General features: G+C 33.0%; 1 protein-coding gene across 11 annotated transcripts in view; it reads right to left on the bottom strand.

The window, feature by feature from the left end:
• The window catches only part of LOC118204035 (serine/threonine-protein kinase tousled-like 1), a 159,090-nt gene that overhangs the window by 125,845 nt on the left and 8,789 nt on the right, over positions 1-24,456 (bottom strand). For 7 of the 11 annotated variants that reach the window (XM_085822412.1, XM_085822414.1, XM_085822415.1 and 4 more), the window contains 4 exons: positions 23,854-23,938; positions 15,098-15,289; positions 13,691-13,772; positions 9,894-9,958 (listed from right to left, as the gene is read on the bottom strand). In XM_085822412.1, coding sequence (XP_085678538.1) covers positions 9,894-9,958; positions 13,691-13,772; positions 15,098-15,289; positions 23,854-23,938 — 424 coding nt within the window. The remainder of the gene's footprint in view (positions 1-9,893; positions 9,959-13,690; positions 13,773-15,097; positions 15,290-23,853; positions 23,939-24,456) is intronic. The other 4 variants (XM_085822417.1, XM_085822418.1, XM_085822419.1 and 1 more) reach the window with 1 other exon arrangement.

The raw sequence follows: 24,456 nt of genomic DNA, 5'->3' as shown, positions 1-24,456 counted from the left end.
TATTAGCGCTATTTATCTTTTTCCAATGCACAACCCACATATATTATCTCCACTTTTTACTTTTATTTTTAAGTTTAAAAGTTTTTCTACATAAACTTTACTGTACTGAAGGTTAGCAGCCTCCTTATGGGTTCCCTCTTTTTTGATACTTTTACTAAATTTATATTAGGAAATAATATAATCAATATTTTTTTAGTAAATAAATTATTATTATCTTACTTTGCAGCTATTGTGCAAGTATTAGAAAAACTTGTGTTCGAACTAAGTGAATTTTAGATCATTCAACATTTGATATGCTAAATAGCAGCTATTAGTGCTATTTATCTTTTTTAATGCATTACCCCCATATATCGTCTCTGCTTTTTATTTTTATTTTTAAGTTTAAAAGTTTTTCTGAAAAACTTTACTGTACTGAAGGTTAGCAGCCTCCCTATAGGTTCCCTCTTTTTTGATACTTTACTAAATTTATATTAGGAGATAATAGAAAAACTTGTTTTCGAACTAAGTGAATTTTAGATCATTCAACATTGTATATATATATATATATATGCAGCTTATTTTTCTATATATTATACAATCAATAATGATGTAAGCTTATATAGAAAATGTAAGATATAATTATATCTTATATTTTCTATATAAGCTTACATTATTAATTGTAGAAAAATATAGTCAAGAGAGAGATGTGGTTTTCTTAGGCATAAGCAAGCAGAAAAAGAGAGTGCATATATCATGGCTGGAATATTCACAATATTAGAGCGATTTGGTTTAATCCTGTACTGAGAGTTGGCAAGAGTTTTTGCCATATGGTTACTGCAAAGAAAAAGTAGATGTCTTAAAAGGAGTTGTTCTTTAATTGAAAATTAGAAATTTAAAGGTCTACTGCCAACTGTCTTTCAAATTTTATATCTTACACATGCATAGATATACATACATACAGCAATACAAAATAACCATAATTTATTTTTTTTTTAAATTGAACTGAAAAATTCAGACAGATGAGAATTTTTTAAATATTTTTACGCATTTAAAAAATACATTAACAATTTGACTGAACCAAAGAATTTAGTTTATGTTTCAAAACATTAAAACTTATGAAACCAGGGGAGAAAAAAAAAAAAAAAAAAAAAAAAAAAAAAAAAAAAAAGAGCATAATTCTAATATGGATGGATAAATGAAGAACAACCAAATAAAGAACAAAATATATTTAAAAGGAAATTAAACAAAATGCATTATTACACAAAATTAAAATTTTAAACACAAGATATTATTACTGGAGATAATACACAGAAAATAATGACAATCAAAAGTTAATAAACAATATACTTAATAAGTATACTGCTTATTAAAATACTTGTGTAAATTCAAGGTGCCAAGTTTAATAAAACAACAACATCCACTTAATGTTGGTTGGTTGGTTTTTTTAAATGACACAAAACCTCGAGGGTTATTATGTGCCAGACAAAAAGTGAGTATAATTCAAGATGCATAAACAAGTATCAAGTGAATTGATAAAATGAACGTGAAATGCTGATGAAAATATAGAGAAATGACTTTAAAATGTCCAGGCAGAAATGACTGAAAAATGCTCTAGCAATATGTAGAGCAGGATAAAATGTAGTTCAAATCATATGGTAAAAGGAGATGTCTTTTAGAAAACTTATGACGTTGATGTGAGAGTTTTTTCCAATGAGATCTGTTAAGTTAACATTCATAGAGTTAAAATAAAATTCATGTTTCTGACTAAAAGCAAGACAGCAGGTTAAAATATGATTGACTGAAATGGGAACATTGCAAGTGCCACATATAGGCTCATTATCTCCTTTCAAGAGGTACTGATGTGTCAGTCTGCAATGACCAATTCGTAAGCGAGTCAGTAGTACATCCTCCTTCCGATTCCCTCTCGACTCCCAGTACTCCAAATTGGGTTTTACCTGCCTTAATTTGTTCAGAGTTTGGCATCCCCAGAATTCTAACCACCTGAACAAGACCTTTGTTCTAATGTAATTGCATATGTCTGTAAAAGGGACATCGTTTTCTGAGATAATATCAGCAGATTTTGCTGCAATATTGGCGAGTTCATTGCCTTTGATGCCAGCGTGTCCAGGCACCCAGCAGTACGCGATATAATAACCTGCGTTTCTCAAACGGAGGTGTGCCTTTAAAATTTCTAAGACCAAAGAGTGGCTGGTATTTGTATTTATTGATTCAAGAGCACTGAGAGAGTCAGAGTAGATGATGAACTTTCTGTTATTCTGCCTAGAGATAAAGATTAAGGCATTCAAAATGGCAAAAGTTTCCGCAGTAAAGACAGATGCAGCCTTATGAAGTTTACTACTCTTTATTTCTTTATCACAAACAAAAGCTGCCACGACGTGGTCATGATTCTTTGAGCCATCAGTAAAAATTGCTTTGTAGTTAGAATAAAATGCTTCTATGCTCTAGGAAAATTTGTTGGTAATGGATATCATTGGTACTGCTCTTCTTTAGTTCTCCAAAAATGTTAAGTAGGTGAATGTTCCCTTCTTGCCAGGGAGCAATACCGAAAAGGTCAAAGCTTTTGAGATGCAGATAATTTAGGTTAAATTCTTTAATCGGTGAGTGAATGTGAAGATCAAAAGGTGGGATACATGAAGGACGGGCATGGTAAAGACGCCAGTACTGATCAGATGTCATGAGTCGGACAGGATGTTTGGCCTGTGATATTACTTTATAATGAAGATCAATGGACAACTGCTTGCATCTGAATTCCAAAGATGGTTCAAAACAGATGACATATAAACTTTGGACTGGAGATGTTCTGAAGGCACCACAGCAAATCCGTAGCGCTTAGTGGTGGACTGGATCTAATTTCAGTAGCACAGGTCTCGCTGATCCATAGATAACACAGCCATAGTCAAGTTTGGAACAGATTAAGGCTCTATAAATGTGGAGCGTAGAACAACGTTCTGCTCCTTATGAAGTATTAGCCAGGACTTTCAGTATGTTGAGAGCTTTAGCACATTTTTTTCTTTAGATTTAAGATATGCGGAAGGTAAGTGAGCTCTCTGTCAAATACAACTCCTAAGAATTTTGCTTCTGGCTCAACGCGGATCAAAGAGCCATCAAGATGCAGCTCTGTACCAGGATGTAGATTTCTTTTGCGATAGAAATGCACACAGACGGTCTTCTAGCCAGAAAATTTAAAACCATTATTGTTGACCACTTTATGATTTTGTTTACAGCAATTTGTAGTTGTCTCTCAATGTATGTCATATCTTGACCATGACAATAGACCATCAACATATAGGGAGACATGCACTGTGGGTGGAAGTTCTTTTAAAATGGAATTAATTTTTAGACTGAAAAGAATGACACTGAGCTGAAACTTGTGGTACACCTTCTTGTACAAATACTTGAGAAAGCAATGAACCAATCTTGACTTGAAAAGTGCAGTCCTTCAAAAAGTTTTGAATAAAGATGGGAAGATTACCTCGCAATCCAGTGCTGTCAAGGTCATGAAGAGTCCCATGCCGCCAAGTTCTATCGTACACCTTTTCCATGTCAAAGAAGATTGAAACCACATGATTTCTTTTCACAAATGCATTATGTATTGAGGTTTCTAAAAACAGGGCATTATCAAGTGAGGATCTTCCCTTACGGAAACCACTTTGGTAAGCACTTTGATAGGCAATGATTAGTCTCCAGATAGCAGGTGAGACGGTGATTTACCATTTTTTCCATAATCTTGCAAAGGCAGCTAGTGAGTGCGATAGGCAATAATTTAAAGGATTTTTCGGGTCCTTGCCGGGTTTTACTATAGAGATAACAAAGACCCTGCACCAGGCAGTAGGAAAAATTTGTTCCTTCCATATCTTATTATACAGAGCAAGAAGGACCACTAGAGATTCATAGGGCAGGTGCTTTATCATCAGATAACGTATGCCATCAGGACCAGGGCAAGTCCTATCAGTGCGAGATATTACATTTCTTAATTCAAACATGGTGAGATCTTTATTATAAGATTCTGCATTAGGATGGGAAAAGTCGATCTGAATCCTTTCCAAGCGCATCTTTGTGGGCAGAAACTCTTTTGAGTAATTGCTACTGCCAGATACAGAAGCAAATGTATCACCTAAAGCATCGACTATTTCTTCTCTAGTGCTAATCAACTTTCCATCTTTTTCTAGAACAGAAAAGGAATAATCATTATATAGTACAGAGCTTTGCAGACTCTTTCCCAAACCTGTTTGCTAGACGTTGAGGAGGTAATAGTAGTCACGTTGTCTACCCATGAGTTTCTCTGACTTTGCCGCCTCACTTTTCTTGCATTCGCCTTAGCTTTTTTTAAAGGCAAGAATATTTTCTAGTGTAGGATAATGGCGAAAGATACACCAAGCTTTCTTTTGGTCTCTCGAACTTTTATGACAATCATTGTTCCACCAGGGTTTAGGGAACTTTGGGAACTTTGTCGAGGACTTCGGAATACAGAGTTCAGCTTCTTATACAATAGTATCAGAGATCATTTTTACTGCTGTATTAATGTCCACATCGTTGACCATTTCTTCAGTCAGCACAGCACAAGATTAAAAAGATCCCAATCAGCTTTATCGTAAAGTAAGCGTAGTTGTCTTGAGATCTTTGATTTCCCTGTAATATTTACAATGACTGGGAAGTGTTGTAGAGATTGTAGAGATTCTCCCCTACACTGAAAGAGCAGAAAGGTAGTAGAGATGGAGAACAAAAAACCAGATCAATTGTATGAAATGTTCTGGTTGACTGATGAAAGTAAATGTATTCTCCATTATTAACCCTGCAACGGAGGAGCCGGCATACAGAGTACGCCAATGCCATCTTTTGGGCTGTAATTGTTTGACCTCTTCCTGAGCTTTCTCCCTTCCTCTACCCTCCTAGAAACATTCCATGAGTGCAATGCACCTGGTATTTCCGGTCAGTCTGGTTTTCACCTTCCTTCCGAAAGCAGTTATTGTGAACATGTCGCGTAGGCGAACACAGTACGCCGCCCCTCCAAGTATGTACAGAAAGAATATTGTACCTCCTGAAGATTATTGGCGCGTTTTAGAAGAAGTCTCGGTTGATGAAGACTCCGACAATTTGGATAACGCATCTGATGTCGATGAATCGGAAGTCATCGAACATTCTGATCATGAAAGTGACTCAGGAATTGAGGGAAATGTTTCTAAAAATCCTCATTTTCCTTCCTCAAATGATGTTTCCTCAACAAATGTCGATTTTAGTGATGATGAAAATGACATGAGTGATTTAAAATATGAGGACTTTTTTGTAAAAACAATTTACAAAAAGAAGAAAGTTGGGGGAAAGTTTCTGAAAGAAGAAAAGGAAACTTTTAAGTGGAATAAAGTTCCCCTCAAGAGCAAATTCGCCAGAGCGCCTCGAAAACATTTGAAGAAAAAAATATGCCCAAGTGCCAAAACTTGTGACGATATAAATGATGAGCTTTCTGCTTTCCAGAAAATCACAAATACAAATATGATTAATGCTATCGTACAATATACAAATATTTATCTCAAATGTAACAAGACTGCAGATGATCTCCAAAACATCTCAAAGAGAAGCATGTATGATACTAATAGAGCAGAAATTTTGGCCTTTTTAGGAATTTTATTCTTATTAGGGTGCAAAAAAATGTTAAAACTCATTTGGAGGAAGCATGGGACAAAGACGGTACTGGAATTGAAATTTTGCAAGGAGTCATGGGTCTCAAGCGATTTAGAAACCTGTGCGCTGCTATTAGATTCGATGATAAAAGCACAAGGTATGTGCGAAGAAAAACTGATAAGCTTGCTGCACTAAGAGAATTTTTTGAATCTTTCAATCAGAACTGTCAAAACATTTATACCAGGTGACGAACTCACAATCGACGAGAAGTTGGAACCCTTCTGCGGGAGATGCTCTTGTATTCAATTCATGCCCAGCAAGCCTGCAAAGTATGGTCTGAAAATTTTTGTAGTTGTTGACTCACGAACGTTTGTTTTATACATTGAAGCTTGAAATTTACTGTGGCAATCAACCCCTAGGACCTTATGAGGCTTCTAACTCAAGTATTGACATTGTCAAAAGGCTAATTGGTGCCTAAGAAGGTTCCAACTGTAACCTGACGACCGATAATTGGTATACAAGCTACCCTCTAGGTCAATATCTTCTTATCAAAGGTATAACACTTGTGGGCACGCTGAAAAAAAAAAAAAAAAATAAAAAAAAAATAATAATAATAATAAATAAAAATAAAAAGGAAATTCCAAATGAATTCCAGCCATCAAAAACGAGAGAAGTCGGCAGTTCACTGTTTGGTTTTCAAAAGGATATGACAATTGTTTCATATGCAACGAAAAAAAAAAAATAAGTGTGTAATACTGCTCAGTACTTTACACGATGATGACAAAAATTGACCAGGAAACGAATAAACCTCAAATAATCCTGGATTATAACAAATGTGAAGGCAGATTTAATACCGTAGACCAACTTTGTAGTAATTTCACTGTCGCCCGAAAAACCAAGAGGTAGACAATGGCAATATTTTTTGCAATGCCAAACGTAGCGGGCATAAATTCACAAGTGCTCTTGAACTTCTCCAAACCTGATGCAACCATCAAATTTAGAAGATATTTTTTGAACTAGCTACATCTTTGATGAAACCACATCTTCAGAATCGTCTGAAAATGCCATTTCTCCTGTCGCATTCCAAAGCTATTATTAGAAGGCTGGTAACAACAGAAGCGGACAGGACGGCTGAAAGGGACAAGGAACCACCTGCAAAAAAGATCAAAGGACGCTGCGCCGAGTGCGGTAGAATGAAGAATAACTACACTACCATAAAATGTTCTGAGTGTTCTAAGTTTACCTGCAAAAATCATCTGGGCAAGAGAGTACAACTTTGCAAACCCTGCTGCAGTGAACAGGGACAATCGGAAAAGAATTAAAGTAGCAAAAGGTTTTCAATTTTTTCATTTGTGAAATTTATTACTTAACAAACTTTTTTTTACGGAATATTTATAATTTGTAAATTTGATTTATGTTCTTATAATTTTCATACAGAAAATAATGCAGAATGCTATTTAACTTTAAATTACATTTCCAGTGCATTCCACTTTTTGAATTAATTAAAAATTCATAGTTTCCATCTTTACTGCAGCTTTTTTTCTGTTATTCTTTTCCTTATATCATTTTTAGTATGACGAATCACCTTACACCTTATTAATGCCATGTATAAGATTAAATAGTTTCAAACACAAAGCAGAGGCTCGAAAAATGACCTGGCGTACTTCATACGCCGCCCCTCTAAAATTGTACCATACGCCAGCCCCTCCAGCTGAGGGTTAAGGAGACAAATAGAGTGATCTTCCATTAATTGTTCGATCTGCCGGCCCCTTGAATTAGTGTCCCTACTTCCCCATAATGTACTATGGGCATTCAAGTCACCTAAAAGCAATAAAGGTTCTGGGAGCTGCTCTATTATTCTGTCCAACTTTCGCTGATCAATATGCTCATGTGGGGGTAAATAAACGGTGCATACGGAGATTGAAAAGCGTAAATTAATGTGAACCGCCACAGCTTGAAGGGAGGTCATCAAAGGGAGAGCAATGTATTGGTGATTGTGGGAGGTGATAAGGCCCACACCACCGCAGGCACGATCCGCAGATGGGTTGTCCTTTCTTACTGTTGTATATCTTCATATTTTAGCATGTCTGTTTGGTTTTAACAAGGTCTCCTGAAGCACAAGGCAGGCAGGTTGATGCATGTTTATTAAATCCTTGATGCTATCCAGGTTTTGACGAAAACCCCGGCAATGCCACAAAATACATGTACCCATTATTGATGCTTATTTTGGCGGTGTTGGTGTTTCTGAGGCAAAAGGTGTTTTGGAAGGGATAACCCTTCTTCAATGTCCATTTCGTCGGAGTCATCTAAGCATCCTGAACTCATGCTTGCGATAGAACTTTGACTGGGGGTTCTGGGTTTTTGCTTAATTTTCTCTTTGATACCATCTCTATGTTTGTTCTGTTGGACATCCTGTTTTCCTTTGGGCGCAGTCACCGGTGTACTAATTTCAACATCAGGTTTTTCCCGCTGATTTTTGGTTTCTAGGATCTTCTGTCATTGATAGTTCTTTTTTCTGTGTGGTTATTGTGGTTTGTGTTGATATTGATCTGAATGATTTTGTTGCGGAGGCATAAGATTTATTAGATCTTGGCTGATTAGAGAGAACAAGTCTTTTGGCTTCTGCAAATGATATCTTTTGTGTAACTTTAATGTTTTGAATTTGTTTTTCTGTCTGCCATTTCGGGCATGATCTTGAAAAAGCTGGATGCTCGTCTTTACAGTTTATACACAAGGGGGCAGCAGAGCAGCCTTCACTAGCGTGGCCTACGATGGAACATCGAGCGCACATGAGGCTACCGCGACAAGAGGTCTTTCCATGTTCCAAAGCGCTGACATTGAAAGCAATGCATTGGATTTGGTATATATGGCCTGACTGAACAGTTTAGGTATCCAGCTTTGATGTTTTTAGGCAGGTTAGGAGACTTGAAAATAAGTATGACATGTTTGGTGGGAATGAGTTGACCTTTTTTCCATATTTTGATCCTATGAGCACCTCACACGTTTTGATCTGGAAACTCTTTAACAAATTCCTCTTCAGTTACTGACAGTAAGTCTATTTCAGAGATTACTCCTCTGGACGAATTTAGAGTGTTATGTGGCTTAACTAGAATGTTTGCTTGTCCTAATTTAGTTAGTTTCAAAAGACTATTAGACTGCTCTCCAGACACAGTTTCTATCAAAAGGTCTCCAGATCAAAGTCTCTTAATATTTTTCACTTCTCCTACAGAAGACAAAAGATTTATTAGAAAGGGTGACATTTTTTTCAATTCTTCAGAGCTGGTTATAATTAAGAAACGTGGACAAAGTACATCTGATGCAGTGCTTTCTATGTCGCTTCTTAGTCTTTTAGTCACAGTCAGAGTATCGGGTACATTGTTGGAGCAGGAAGGTATCATAGTATTCATATTTAAATGGAGAAGGATTCGGGTCCGACTGCCCCACCCACCATGGAGCCCAACAAGGGGACGCAGATTCCTATGCCAGGGCTAGCCGGAAGTATACGCAATCTGAAGTTCCACAGTCAGCTTTCTCAAAAGCAGGCACTCCCAAGAGCTTGTCCCCAAGCCACTAACACAAGGACTAGTGATCAGCTGATTGACACCCATGAGGACAACAAGGTGCCTCCCATTTAACTAAAGCAGAGGCCAAAGCAGTGTGTTGAGGACAGTACCTCGCCCCTCAACTACCAGGACCCTCCTTTCCAGTGACACGGGTCTCCATGCTCGGCAAACACTTGGGCAGTTTTCTCGCCATTCGAAGAACTAGGGACAAGGCTGTTCCAGTTTCTTATAGCCCGAACGTCGGAAGAGGAAACCACATAGGAGAAGGAAAACGGGAAAAGTTGCAGTGAAGAGGAGAGGAAGCAGAAAGGAGGAGAGATCACTGGGGTTCCAGGATTGTGACACCCGATCACCAAGACGGTAATCCCCTGAAGGATCTTCACCTGCTATGCTTTAGCTGGGCATGTTGGAACGGCCTTCATGCCTAGGGTGGCCCTACCAGGAGCTATGCTCCCGATGTACTTTGCCCGCTCCGCCCAGTGACACCCCCCGCCATGTTGAGGCAGCATAGCAGGACTTGGGGGGGCATCCACTTAATGTAACAAATTACTTAAATAAAATGCAAAATATTACCTAACAAATTAATTAAAATATGCTTAAAAATTAGTTAGAAAGTAATATTAACATATTATTATTTGGCCTCTTACACTAATAAGAAAATACAGAAAATAAAAAAAAGGAGGGGGGAGGGGAACGTAAATATATAATTACCTTAAAATATTCATTTATTTTTTTTGCTGATTCAGGTCTTGTGTTTTTTCCTGAATATACCAAATCTGAAATTATAAATTTACAGCATACACATGTTAACACTTGTGATAGCAAATAAAATAACTTTATATCACATAACAAATGCTGAAAATACTACCTAATTAACTACAGGAAATATACTACTAATAATAAAAAAGCTCTTGATTAGCTAATCATTTATAGAAGCATGTATATTTTATAAACAAAGATTTTTTTCATTGTTTAAAAAATAAATTTTACTTTTAAGGAAAAAAAAATACCATTTAGTCAGTTTAGTTTCCAATAAAGCAACTTTTTCACTAAGATAAATAAGTGTCAAAATTATTTTTCATCGTTTCCAACATAAAATATTATTATAGAATGATTATAATTAAAATTCTCATTTCAAAATAGTCTGAAATAAGAACTACCGGTCAGATATCATGCAGTTTGAAAGCCAGCACTCATGAAGCAATAGAATTGTGTTTCGTGAAAAGGGAAAAAATTGCTATTAGTGAAGTAATTGGTGCTTTTTCCAGCAGAACATGACATAAAAGTAACAAATATTTACAAGCATCAACAAATAGAGTGTGCTGTGTTCGGTTTCTGATACAAGCTGAAACTGCAAAACAGACTGCTTACACAACACAGCTGTGCATTTTGGCAGAAATGTGGATACAAATGAGAGTTGCCAGTTTTTTGCTTCTGTTAAATTTACAAGACAGCTGCTAAGTTTTTCCCCCTAGATCAGGGATAGTCAACCTTTTTATATCTACTGCCCACTTTGTAGATAGTAAAACTTCCTTACCAACCATCGGTTTTGTAGTAAATTAGTTTAATATAAATGCAAAGAAATTGAGTAAAAATACAAGGGTCGTTCAAGGTTGACCCGGATTTTCTTATGTAAATAATCGATGAATAGCCGGATGATGATGAAACTTGCGGGTGACATAATGTATTCCTTCTCGAGTAACTAGTGCCCGGCATGATGTAATTTGGCATATGTGCAGATGTTGCAGCGAACATGGCAGCAAGCAGTATGTCTGTGGAGCAACGGTGTGTAATCAAATTTCTTGTGAAGGAGAAAATTAAACCAGCTGTCACAGACAAGAATATAGGAATGGTGTTAACAGTTTTACGAAGGATGGGACCTGGTGACAAATGAAGAGCATGGACATGCCTGACAGCAGTCACACTAGTGAATATTGCACATGTTGAGCAAATGATTCTTGAGAACTAGCAAGTAACAGTGCAGGATATTGCTGCCAAGGTGAATATCAGTGTCAGGATTGTTGAAACAATCATTCACGACCACTTACACTTACGCAAAATCTTGGCAAAGTGGGTTCTCCCACCAGCTGACATTTAATCAGAAGTGGTCAGGCATGACGGTCTGTGAACAGCTTCTGAATCGGTTTCAAGATGAAGGTGATGAATTGTTGCAATCCATCAATCACATGTGATGAAACATGGTTACACAATTCAACTCCTGAGACCAAAAGAAGCAGCATGGAGTGGCAGCATAAAGGCTCCCCGCCGCCCAAGAAAAGCAAAACACAGCCATTGGCTGCAAAGATCATGGCAGGTGCTTTTTGGAACATGAAGGGCCCAATTTACCCCATTTTGGGGACATGTATTCATGTGGATTTTCTGGACAAAGGGAGCACAATTAATGCCCAGTGTTTCTCCACATTGTTGAGTAGTGCTGTATGAAAGTCCATTTGCAAGAAAAGACCTGGGAAGATGTCTGGAAATGCCATTCTTCTGCATGACGATGACCACCCTCACACGGCAAATGTAACAACAACTCTGGCCAAAATGCACTGGGAAGTTCTGCCCCATCCTCCCCCTACAGTCCAGATTTAGCCTACAGTGATTATCATTTGTTTGCATCCCTTAAAGATCATCTGGCAAGAAAGAAATTCACGAGAGATGAAGCACTGCAGAAAGATGTCCTTCAGTGGTTATGACAACAATCAAGTTCTTTCTATGCCAAAGGAATAGTGAGCTACCACAACAATCGCAAAGGTGCCTTGACGCGCATGGAGAATACTTTGAAAAGCTGACATAGTTTGGTGCTTCTTGTGCTATCTGTTTCCTTTCAAGTAATAAATGTTCCAGTCAACCTTGAACGACCCTTGTATATACAGCTAAATTTATTCATTTATTTATACTTTCCTTGAATCTATAACAGACAGAAAATTTATGTCACACGTAGCTAGCTGGGACATCGACTCCAGCGAAACTGTTTTGACTAAGAAACTTTCAGTGGTAAGAAAAGGAGAAGTTCATTTTATGCAAAAATTTATGCTACTCTCACACTTTGTTAAGATGTGATAATCCTATTATGTGTCAATCCTATTATTAATTATAGTCACAGAACAACATCTAGGAAAAGTGGCAAAGCCTTATATGAAAACAGGAAAGAGCTGTGCACAGAAAGAATGATCTTTCATCATCAGACAGACTAAATCCGCTACTGTCTACTACTTGCCTACTAGTGGGTTGAAGGGACCAGGTTCACTATACCCGCCCTAGATAATGCATAAAGCAACAAATTACAAGTTCAATTCCAGTGAATATCCTAGCCATCTGATTATTTCTTCTTCATTTGAAAATGAGTGTTGAGTAAATGCTTCTTTGATATTGTAGTAAGACTAAATGTTTTAAGACTGTAATAGTGGAATTAAGACATCGATGCTGCTGTAGTGTATACATAATGCAGTTTTATAAAAAAGATTCATACTGATGGTCTAAGACAGAATACATGATAAAGTTTTCAGGAACCATACCATCCTCAGAAAACACATGGCTGGCAATAAATGCTACTTTAAATATTCTCCATAGTAACATTTGGCAAATGAAGGGGGCCTAACACAGCAGACGTGAATTTTTGGTTGTTCAAATTCTGCAATTTTCCATATTAACAGTACCATTAAGCTTGTGGCTTATGTCTTCATCAATTCATAAAATGTTTTAGCACTTTACATTATGAATTTAACTCATAGCAAGAAATTGGTGCATGAACATTTCTTGTGCATTTTTGTTCAAATATAACAACTTTTGAAAACTTTCAGCACCATGCTTGAGAGTATGGTGATCAGGCAGTGCTACGTACACTGATAGATGTATGAGCACTATTGTCTTCCTGTAACAGCAGACCTACTGATTAACAATTAGCTGGTTTCTACTTCCTGCCAGGTTTGATGTTCAAAGAACCTGCATACAGTAATCAATGATTTTTAAATCAGTTTACAGAGCCAATTTGTAGACAGCAGTCTTCAACGCTCTAAATTTTCTAACAGCTTTGAAACAAGGACTACCCTTCTAATAAGAAACTTCAAAGGAACAACTTGATCTTTTTATGTTGGGACAGAACAATCTAGTCTTTTCACATGTATCAGACATTTCCTGGTTCCTTTTATGTCACAAATATTTATGACGTGCATATATTACATGTAAGTAATTTTCATCTTTTGTTACTGTCAGTAAGCATCATACCATCTAATGATAAATTTTTTAGCCTATTTTCTTCACCAAAAAAAATTCCATTGTTTCACACACATCCAAGCAAAAATAGTCAAGTCTGATTATTGATTTTTGTTTCAGACAATTCTGAAATGAAAATTTTAATTAAAATAATCACCTTACACATAAAAAAGTTACAAGCTGAAATATAATAAAAAAATACATTTTAAGAATTATGAAATTGAAAGTACTTCACTTTTTCACACTTTTAAAGAAAAAACAAAGAAGACTCATTAATTATTAACATTTACCAGATGCATTTGGTGTATCTTCTTTTCTCTTTCTTTTCCTTTCTGTAGTCTGTGGTCTGTGTTGAGGGTATTTGTCAGGTGACTGAAATATGAAATTAAAAAATTTAATTATTTTAAGATGCCAGACCAAGTAATTTTATATTTTGAGCAAATATTAGATAATTTAAAGATGTGTAAGATGATTCAATAATGTTGCTTATAATAATATTTCCTAGCAAAAAAAGCTTCAGCTAATTGAGAGAAAAATTGATTTATGATCCACTTGCGTTTTTCTTGAGCATCACATTACCTTTCCCTACAACGTATGAAAACAACAACAAAAATCATGGGAGGTCCAGATTTTCCTGGTTACTACACATGTGGATTTTGGACTCTGCATTGTATAAAACTTTATATGTACATAAAACTACATATAAAATTATATGGACCAACTGAAACACTTATCAACGAATAACCTTTTAACTATATCATTTTTATAAAATTTTTCAGGGGCTGTTAGGTTTCCAAGATCTAAAATATGAAACTAAACAGCCAGGAAATATTGTCCGAAGAGTATTTCAGCTTATTCTTAGGGTGCATATTGTAACATCTTTTTGAAACAAAGTTTTGGTATTATACTGCTATACTCTATCATGTTATGCAAAATTTTAATGTGTGCCAATTAATTCTGGATATTAATATACTACATAAATTTCAAGACAAGATTATGTCTTAAAAATCCTAATATATCCTGTTCTCACTTCTGACAGTATTCTCCTATATAGCTGCTCCATTACCTTGTATCCTACCTTATATGTAGTATAATAAATTCAACAATTTTCTATTCATTACTGTAAGACTCGGTGAAATATTTTTAAAAAATATTTCTATTTATATAAGTTTTATTATTATTTATGCCATTAGTATGCTTAATAAAATATGTTCACAACATTCTATCTTATGTACTTCAATTACAAACTTATCTTAAAACATCAATTAACTTTAAGACAGAATTTAATTATTACAGACACTCATAACTCTCCAATAACAATTTTTACAACACATTTCTATAAAATGTTTAAACTGGAGAATTTTTTAAAGCCATGCAATACTTATTCTTTTTTAAATGGCAGGTTGAAATGTTAGAAATATTGATAAATGAATTTGAGCAAAAAGAAATATAACTCAGAACCTATCAGAAATTAGCTATGGCTCTCTACAGTATGATATTTAAAAACTATGAAAGTATTGTGTAATTTTAGAGCATCATAAACAAATAAATAAAGATTAAAAGAACTGGGAAAAAATATAGAAATGATGAAATTCAGATAAATTAGTTGAAAAATTCCCTTTTATGAAAGATGAATCCTAATACAGTAATAAAAATTAATTAAAAAAATTAAAACAATTTGCTATAACTATCATTACCTCTGATTCTTTATCACTATTCACAGAGCTGCCACTGGCAGCACTTAGATTAGAATCTTGATTATTATTGCTATTACTATTACTAGCACCAATTGCTAAATTCAATCCACTAGTACTCTGCATTATACCAGTATTCTGATTAACTTGCTGTTGTCCCTGTAATAATTGTTCTTGCATATTATTATTGAAACTCTGAAAGTATAATAAAAATAGAGTTTAGAAATACTATTACAAATTAAATTTTAAGTAACTATGCTTTAATCCATAAAATATTTACATTTCTCTAATTATAATAAAGATATTATTTATTAATGCTTATTTGGGTCACCAATGTTCACTTGGGTCAACAGTACATTTTATATAATAACATTATATCTAATATACAGTCTCTTAAGATTTCCTGCAGAAATTCATATTAAAAAATAAAGATATAATTCAAAATACAACATAATGTTACATATTTTTATTTAAAAATAATACATATTCTGTTCAATGTCATCACATCTCTATATGCACATATTTTCTGTTTAAAATTAAATATGATCTTTAGCTAAAAATTCCTAAATTCAAAACACAATTGCTCATAATTTTTTTCCTTTCTGTAAAAAAAAACAGAAAACATTATCTTCATTATATATGATTAATTTTTCCATCACTACAAAATCTAAAGTTGTTTAAAATTTTGAAATATTTAACTACTGTTAGATTCCTTCTAATTGCATATCTTGATAAAATAAATGTTCAAAGACAAATCTCTTTCTTTCTTGCCTTCAGTTATGAATATTATTTTAAATAGCTTTTTGTCGCAGTATCTTAAAATTACAATATATATTAAACACCAGCGTGCAATTTTATATATAAATTAAAAATAATTTAATTTGTACGGTTATTAAAAATTAAGTTTAAATTTTAACTGCAACCTCAATTAGCAGCAAAAAAAATTAATTACTTCCTCCCCCCCCCAAAAAAAGGAGAGGAATCATCTAAGTAAATTATTCAGGGTTACAACATTAAGAAATAAAACATGGATGGCATTTTTTTTTTTTTTTTTTTTTTTTTGCAAGATTTTTAAATATTATACCAAACAATTAAAGCTTCATGTTAGTATTTTCAAAAACAAGGCCTATATTTAATAATAAACATTCACTTTATTTATCAGATTCAAAAAGAAAAAAATCCGAACATCTTTTTGAATAGTATTTAAAAATCAATTAGGATGTCAATAAGAATGTTACTGCCTTAGAAGCGGTAACATTCTTATTGACATAATAATTATCCCTTGTAATTACATTTGTAAATGATGATAAGAATCATCATCACTTACACATGTAAAGATGATAATTCTTGTCATCATTTACAAATATAATTACAACGGATAATTAGGATTTACAAATGTAATTCTAAGGGATAATTCAGATGACAAGAATTATCCCTTGTAATTACATTTGCAAAAGTCAAGTTTCTGTTGAAGCTAAAAGCCAATTAAATACCACTTAAGAGCGAGATTCTAAATAATTGACAAAGTATACCTTAAAGTTTTCTACCTTAAAATATAAAAAAGTTTAAAAATATTTGATTATAAAGGATCAAAAGAAAGGATTTTGCAAGGTCAGTCAACCACATCTTTGTAAAAAGCACATATTTAATTAATATGTTTAAAAACAGTGAATCTGGCCTTCAAGATATTTATTCAGTTATATGAGGCAATAAAGGCTGGAAATTTTAACATAATATACTTACAAATATAAGAGAGGTATTTCCTTTTTTACATACTTACAAACTCTGCAAAAATTAAATAAAATATTTGTGAAGTAATTATATTAATATTTTACAGCTGAAAAAATTTTTTTCCTTTTCCATGACCTTTACAAACAACTTGAATTTTTAGTCTCAAAACTATACTTTTCATAGAACAAATAAGAAATTTATTTAAAAATATTTTAAGAAAATAGAATAAATAAATTGGACTTATTTAAGGTTTAACCCCTTGATGCCCAGTGGTCGCACCCTAAAACCACCAATTTTCAAATTCTTTCCCTCTTTTCTTTCCTAAATTTTTGAGTGAAAACTTATCGATTACTTATCTTTTACCTCTAAGTAACACAAAATAACTGCAGAATCATATCTGAGGTCTATTAGTACTTCAAACTGGATACCATTCAAAATCCATTTTCGATGAGACAAAATAACTTCCTTTTGTAATATAAACAACTTTAAATTTCAGAAGTTATTCATCATACATAATCATAAACAATATAGCAATAATTAAACTACATATATGAACAACCTGTGTATATTTATGGCATTTGCTTTGTGGATTCAGGATGAAAACACTGAGCTACTAGACAACTGTGAGGTTCATAATGCTCTAGTCCTGCCCTGAAACCACTGCTCTTCACAATAGGGTTTGCTGCTTTTAAAAAGGAGTGTTTATTTTTACTGGGGTATAGATAAGGTGTTCTGAAACCCCAGAGTTATTTTATTACTAAGCAGTACATGCACCTACCCAGTGAAAACCTATATTGCTATTTCTTTCTTTTCAGAGATCTTTCATTTTCAGAGATTTTTCTTTGTGCTCAGCATGCTAGCTTCCTGTGCCTAATATTGTGATTTAATCAATTAATTTTGCGATTTAAATATAATGAAATATATTTCTCTATAATTAAAAATAGAAATTGTGTAAAAGTTTTATTTGAAACATTTTATAAATATTTTTTTCTAATGCTGATATATTAAATTCCTCACAAAGGGCTAGAAATAGCTTTACTTGAAGAACTACCTTCAGATCCAGAATCAATGGTCTATGAGGATAAAAACAAATGGAGAAGGGAATACACCTTTGCCCTCCTTCCCTCTTGCTTATGGAAATATAAAAGTTAAAAGTGATGGCTAGTCAGAAAATGATGAGATATACATTTACCAGGTCCTTCCACAATCATACAGGTAACGAGAAATATAACACAGAATGTAGTTAAATAAATTCCCAAATTTTCTGAGGATTATGGCCCAAATGAAGAATGGAACTTCTATGGAAGATGCAAAACCTACTGATATGTTTGTCTTTTTTCACTACTGCATTCTTAGAGAAATTAGTTTTTAAAACTAATTTAGATGAAACTCAAGATGGTCTGGGATAAACATTCTAAGCGGAATTAAAAAACTCCCAAGCTATCTGGATTTCTGATACCTTGGGATGATAACTAATGAAATACTGAATGAAGCAAATGGCAGTAAAAAAGTTCCCAGGCAGCACGTCTCCAAAAATACATGTATTATATTTTGGTGAAATAAGGGTATGGTATTTTTTGCATGTTACTTTTACGAAATTTATATGAATAAAAAAGGCTGAAGATACTGTTGACTCTTTATCTTTATTTTCCACATGTTATTTTTATGAAACTTATATGAATCCGAAAGTACTGGAAAAAAAAAAAAAAAAAAAAAAAAAAAAACACCTACTGCCTTTATGGTATATTTCACTCGCCATTATACAAAGTCCAAAATGATTGAAAATGAAGTTTATTAATTCAAAATATTTAGTGTAATTCTGGCATTTTACTTTACCTTTTTACACGAACATGAAAAATGGGTACACAAATATTTTTCCCAACAGCATTTTAATGTGTTATTAAAATTATCTCTGTTTGAAATCGTCTTTACGCTTAAAATTAATTTTCCTCTGGTTAAAAGCCCCTATGAATTTGAAAACAATCGTGATATTCTATATAAATTTAAATTACTTTAATCATTATATTCTAGCATTTATATATGAGGCTAAAATTTTTCTATGAATTTTAACATGCGAGCTAAATTTTTATGTACATTTTTTTTCAAAAAAATATATTTTCTTGAGTTAAAGATCTTCAAAATAACTTATTTATTTTCTTATATCAAATTTGTCATTTAAAATTTAACAAAAATGCATATAAGTAAAAAGGATATTTAAAGTTAAAACAATGTGAAAACACATAAAAGATTTAATTTTCGAACTAATTCTTTTGAAACAAATTTGTCATTTTTATTCATATGAACACTTACATTAACTTACACAACTTCTTTTATGAAAATCCCATGAACAATTTAACTGGAATAAACTGCATATTAAGTTTGTGTACTTACTGAATTTGGTACAATATTTGTTTTATTTTATTTAGCAAATGTTAGCAATTAAAATGAAAGAAGACTAGCAAATCATTCATGTCGAGGAATTAAATAATAAATAGAACAGAAGATGCTAAAAAATATTTAATTTCTTGAACAACAGTTTAATGTAGACCAAAGGATTATTAATTATAATCAAAGCTTATGCCTATTAGCATTAGGTATGCATGAAAGTAATCCTTTAACTTATGTTCCTAAGTTTCTTTTCGAAGCACTCCGAGAGCTATTTTTGTCCGCAAAATTTTACTTTTCAGAAGGCAGATCACTCATTTTTGGGAATTGTACGTTTAACTCTATAGCTTGCATGCAAATCCAAATGCTGGAAATTCCCACACCCTTGACCCTCGGTTTGTATACCTAGAATTACGGCGAGTGTCATTTTGATCCCTTGATAAGATATCTGCATATTTTTCTATATGATATAATATATTTGTGAAAAAGAAATTAAAATGACACAATTATGACAACTACAGTTTATTTTAAAGAATGTTGAGACATTTTTTCCCCCCAATTTTCGATAGCTTACATTTCAGAAACACAGAAAATAAAGTGTATAAATATTTACGCAAATTTTTCCAAAAAAAGTGGTTTTTAATCCAAATATTAAAGTATTTTAAAACAAACTTTTTGCTATAAAGAGTACATAGAAATAGAAATATTTTATTTATAGATAATATATTAGCGCAGCAATTTGCACACACGCTTACTGCTGATATTTTCTTTTGTAACTTCCTTATACAGAATCCATGCATTTATGCCTGCTAAGTCCAAAATATTGTAGAATACATGTACTGGCCAACAACGTGATGGTGCTTTCATGTATCTTTTCCTAAATTCTTTTCTTGGGGTATCTTTTCCTAAATATGGAAATCCGTTTAATAAGTATTTTGTCCTAATGTCTACTGCTAGCCAAAATTTTATTCCGAATTTATTGGGCTTGTTAGGCATTACTGCAAAAAACGGCATCTTGTTTTTGTAGGGAATAACTGTTCATCAAACGTAATGTTTCAATTTGGTTTGTAGCAAATCTTACAGTTTTCTATAAAAGTATTACATACCTCGGATATTAGTGCAAATTTATCACACTGCAAACCTGAAGTCCTTGTTAGTTTATTATCAAAACGAAGAAATTTCATAAGTTCCAGAAACCTATCTCTACTCATAGTTTCACGAAAAAACTTTGGTGCCCAAGTCTTGGAGCACAAACTAAGAATTGGTAAGCCCTTGGTGGCTAATGCCCCCCTTACGTACAATAACGCTATAAATGCTTCCAGTTCTGCTAATATAATAGTGAAAGAGTCATTATGAAGTTTACGCTTTTCTTCAGCATCGGTACGTTCCTTTATGACGCTTAAAATGTTTTCATTTATTATTAACTTCCACGCACTAAGAGCTTTACCAGAACAAATGTGACGTTTAGCATAGGATGTCAGTATTGCATTTTCTCGCAATATATTTTGCAAGGGTTGTCGACTAGAAGTATTTTCTACTTTCCATACAGTTCCATTCCTAGCAATTTCTTTACAAGTGTTAGTATGAATTATGTTGAATTTCATATTCCCTTTTGAGCATCTACTAGTTCCCGCTTTGGCATTCTTAGGTATGGCAGAATTTGAACTCGTAGAAACAAATCCATTTATACTTTCACTTGAGCTAGAGGATAATATTGCCTGATTACTCTCTATAATAAATTCAGAATCACAAGATGTTTCATCTCCATCTTTATCTGTAGAATTATTTTCGATTTCAGAACCAGAATCGACATCAGATAGTTCTTGCATCATTTTCACAATTTCTTCATGCGTTAGTCCTTTTCTACACCCCATTAGTACATCACTAGAATAAATTCATGTAAATAGAATAAAATTTTCCACTAAAACTTGTTACGAATAATGGACAAAATATCTACGAAAAATCTACAAACGTTCAGCTCAACCTACAGCTAGTAATAATCTCTTTTCTCTGTTTTCTTTCCACAAAGAAAAGTATTGCAAATTATGTGACTGACAGATGTCAAACTACGCAGACCCACCATATTCTTTTCCTTTGTTTGTATTTTGTTTAGCAGGTGCAAATAAAAATAGTTTACAGAAGTAACAGTGCTCGGATAATACAATGGAATGTATTCACACTTCTTTTCTCTCAAAGAGGTCAAAATGACACCTGTCATATTTCCAAGTATAATCATTTGTTAGGGCTAAAATAAAAATACAATTTTCTTGAAATCTTTACTATTTCGTAAATCACAATGATTTAGGAAAAGTCGAGAAAGGATTAAGATATTTGCGAAAAAAAAGACGAGCTGTCAGAGATAAAAGTTCACTAGGTGTCAAAATGACTCCTTCCGTAATTCTAGTGTTTAAAGGAGTAAAACGTTTCTCATTATATATCATGCAAATAAAAGAACATGGATGACACAAATGTTAATGGAACATCGGTTTGAAAATCATTTCATACCCGAGGCTCATCAGAATTCGGTTGGTTTACCTGAGAACATAAAAATTGTCCTGATTGTAGGCAACTGTTCGGCTCACACTTCAGCTAATTCTTAAAGTTTTAGTGAAAGATAATGTATCAGTACTGTTCTTTCCTCCAAATTGTATGTCAATCATTAAGCCTATGGATATTGGAACAGTGTCTGCACTGAAATGTAAAGTAGAATATTTAAGACCCATGTTAAATTTCTTGAATAATGGCCAGCCTATTCAAGAATTTTTAAAATATTTTAGTGTAAAATCTGCTTTGTGGAGCATTGCAAGATCATATGAGGATGTCTGCAGATACTTTAAAAAATGCCTGGCATAATTTAGGGTCAGCTAGCATATGACATGGTAAGGTTGATGAATATGATAGCTGCGGATGTGAAGGTTTTCGGATATCACAAACTAAAGGTTAAATTTTCCAAGTGATGGATTTTTTTTAAAGAAATGTGGAGAAGCGATAATAAATGAAGATGATATAACAGAAGTTTTTCATTGCAATGAAACTGCCCCAATAATTAATCAGTTAACGGATGGCGAAACCTGTACTATGGATTTAGATAAAGAAAATACCACTACCAATAGTGAAGAAAATGACAGAGCGGTTATTGAAAACTAAAAAATTTCGATTGACAAATTAGTGAAAATTTTTGACAGCAATTACAGGACTTGAACAATGGAACTTTGTAACTGAATAAGAAATTCTGACTGTCTACAGAATTAAAGAGAAAATATTAGCACAAAAAAAGCAACTTAAACAACTTACATTGAAAGAAATGTTTAATAAAGTAAACAAATAAATATTAAGCTTTTTTTTTTGTAAATTTTATTACCTTTCAGATCATAAATGCTTCATTATTTCATAAGTCACGATTTCATACTTTTAATTTTATAATTTCTACATGCCATCTTACAAGCTTTAAACTGATGATCTAATATCTGGAAAAATCCCAAATTCAGAAACGCTGAAGTTCCGACAAGTCCGGATGCCTAGCCTAGTCGATTTCATTATTCCATCTTATTATCATACCATTTTATCTAGTTTAGTCGATTCATTATTCCATCTACTATCGAAAAAAAAGAAAAAACTAGACAAAAAGCTCAGATACAATGTCCAAAGGTAATTAATTACATATTATAATAAAAATATGGGCTATGTAGACTGCTTTGATTGTTTAAGAAGTTTAGATGAAATTGACAGAAAAAGTAAAAAATTGTGGCATCGATTTTTTCCCCCATTTTATTGATGACATCATTATAAATGCATTCATTACATATCGAATGCTTCCAGAAAGTGATCTGAATTTAAAAATACTCAGGTTGTACAGAATGGATACTACCAGAAGTAAGAAACAAAGGATCCTTATGAAAGCAAAAAAGACCAAGCCACCTATTAACATGAAAAACAACAAACATCATGTGCCAGACAAAAACAGACTAAATGCAGAACATACACCAGCAAAATGTAAATTCCCACAGTATACATTTTGCAGTATAAGGAAGAAACCTCACAGAACAAGATACATGTTCAAAGCATGCAATGTCGATCTATGCAGTTTCACAAAAAACAACATTATTTTTTAACATTATAAAACATCAAAAGTTTCACAAAAAGAAACTTTGTTTTTTAACATTAAAAAAAAAAAAAAAAAGTTTTTCTTAACTATTTATCCAAATGTCTTTATTATGTATGTTCTTACATCTTCATTGCTATAAAAAAATTACATAAATGTTAATTTTTTTATTTTTTCTGATTATTTACTTTGTAAAATAATACAAATTTTTAAATATAACTTTTTTTTTAATTCAGAAATTTTGTCATTTACTGGAAATGTGCATGGAACAAGGTAAGTTTCTTCCTTTACTACCTTAGTAATTTTCAAAGTCCTAGACACGTGCTGGTTTCACAACGCGACCACCACAGATCAATGGATTTTTTAAAATTCATATATTATTTGTCTCTTAGACCATAATATTCAATTTTGAGAGTTTTTTAGTTAAAATATTATAAAAATAATATTGTACACATCAAAGGGTTAAATTTCTCATAAATACAAGGATCAAAAACATTTTATACAAGATGTAATAGAGCTAAATTGGAAAATTAAAACTAACTCTGTTTCCCAATAATCTAGCCTCTAAAAGCTCTTGTTTTCTTGGGTCCAGGATGTGTATATTATCCATTGTGGAAACAGACCACCTAAAATAAAAATTAAGTTTGATAATCAATGGAAAGGCATTGAATCAAAGGTTCTAAAACTAAAAAATAATTAATCTATCAATAATAGAAAATAAAATTTTCTTCTTAATTCCAGACAAAGTTTCTAAGGTCTAAAAATTAAAAATATAATTCATGGTTATTGTCTTTCTACAAAAATTACTGGCTACACTGCTTTTTTTTTTTTTTTTTTAATTAAGAAAAAATGTGCAACTCACTGCTGGAATTGATTATGAAAAGAATCATTTTTTAAACTCTTATTTAAATACTAAAAAAAAATATCAAGAATCTTATGTATTTTAAAAAGATCTTTGCCATTCTTAATGTTTATTCTCCCCCTCAATTTACAACTCACATTTATACAGTTATTCTTTATAACTTGGGAATTCCTGGTAGGGCACTTTTATAGTTCGCTATTTTATGCATTGTAACTATTGTCACACAACTTTATTTTATTTATTTATGATTTTAGTGGCAAAGTAACTTTCTCAGTCATAACT

This window comes from Stegodyphus dumicola, chromosome 8 (assembly GCF_044657685.1).
Source record: "Stegodyphus dumicola isolate Sdum_Otavi_A_Nest chromosome 8, ASM4465768v1".
NCBI classification, from domain to species: domain Eukaryota; kingdom Metazoa; phylum Arthropoda; class Arachnida; order Araneae; family Eresidae; genus Stegodyphus; species Stegodyphus dumicola.
Note: the sequence above shows the minus strand (reverse complement) of the source record. Positions and strands in the feature narration are given on the sequence as shown.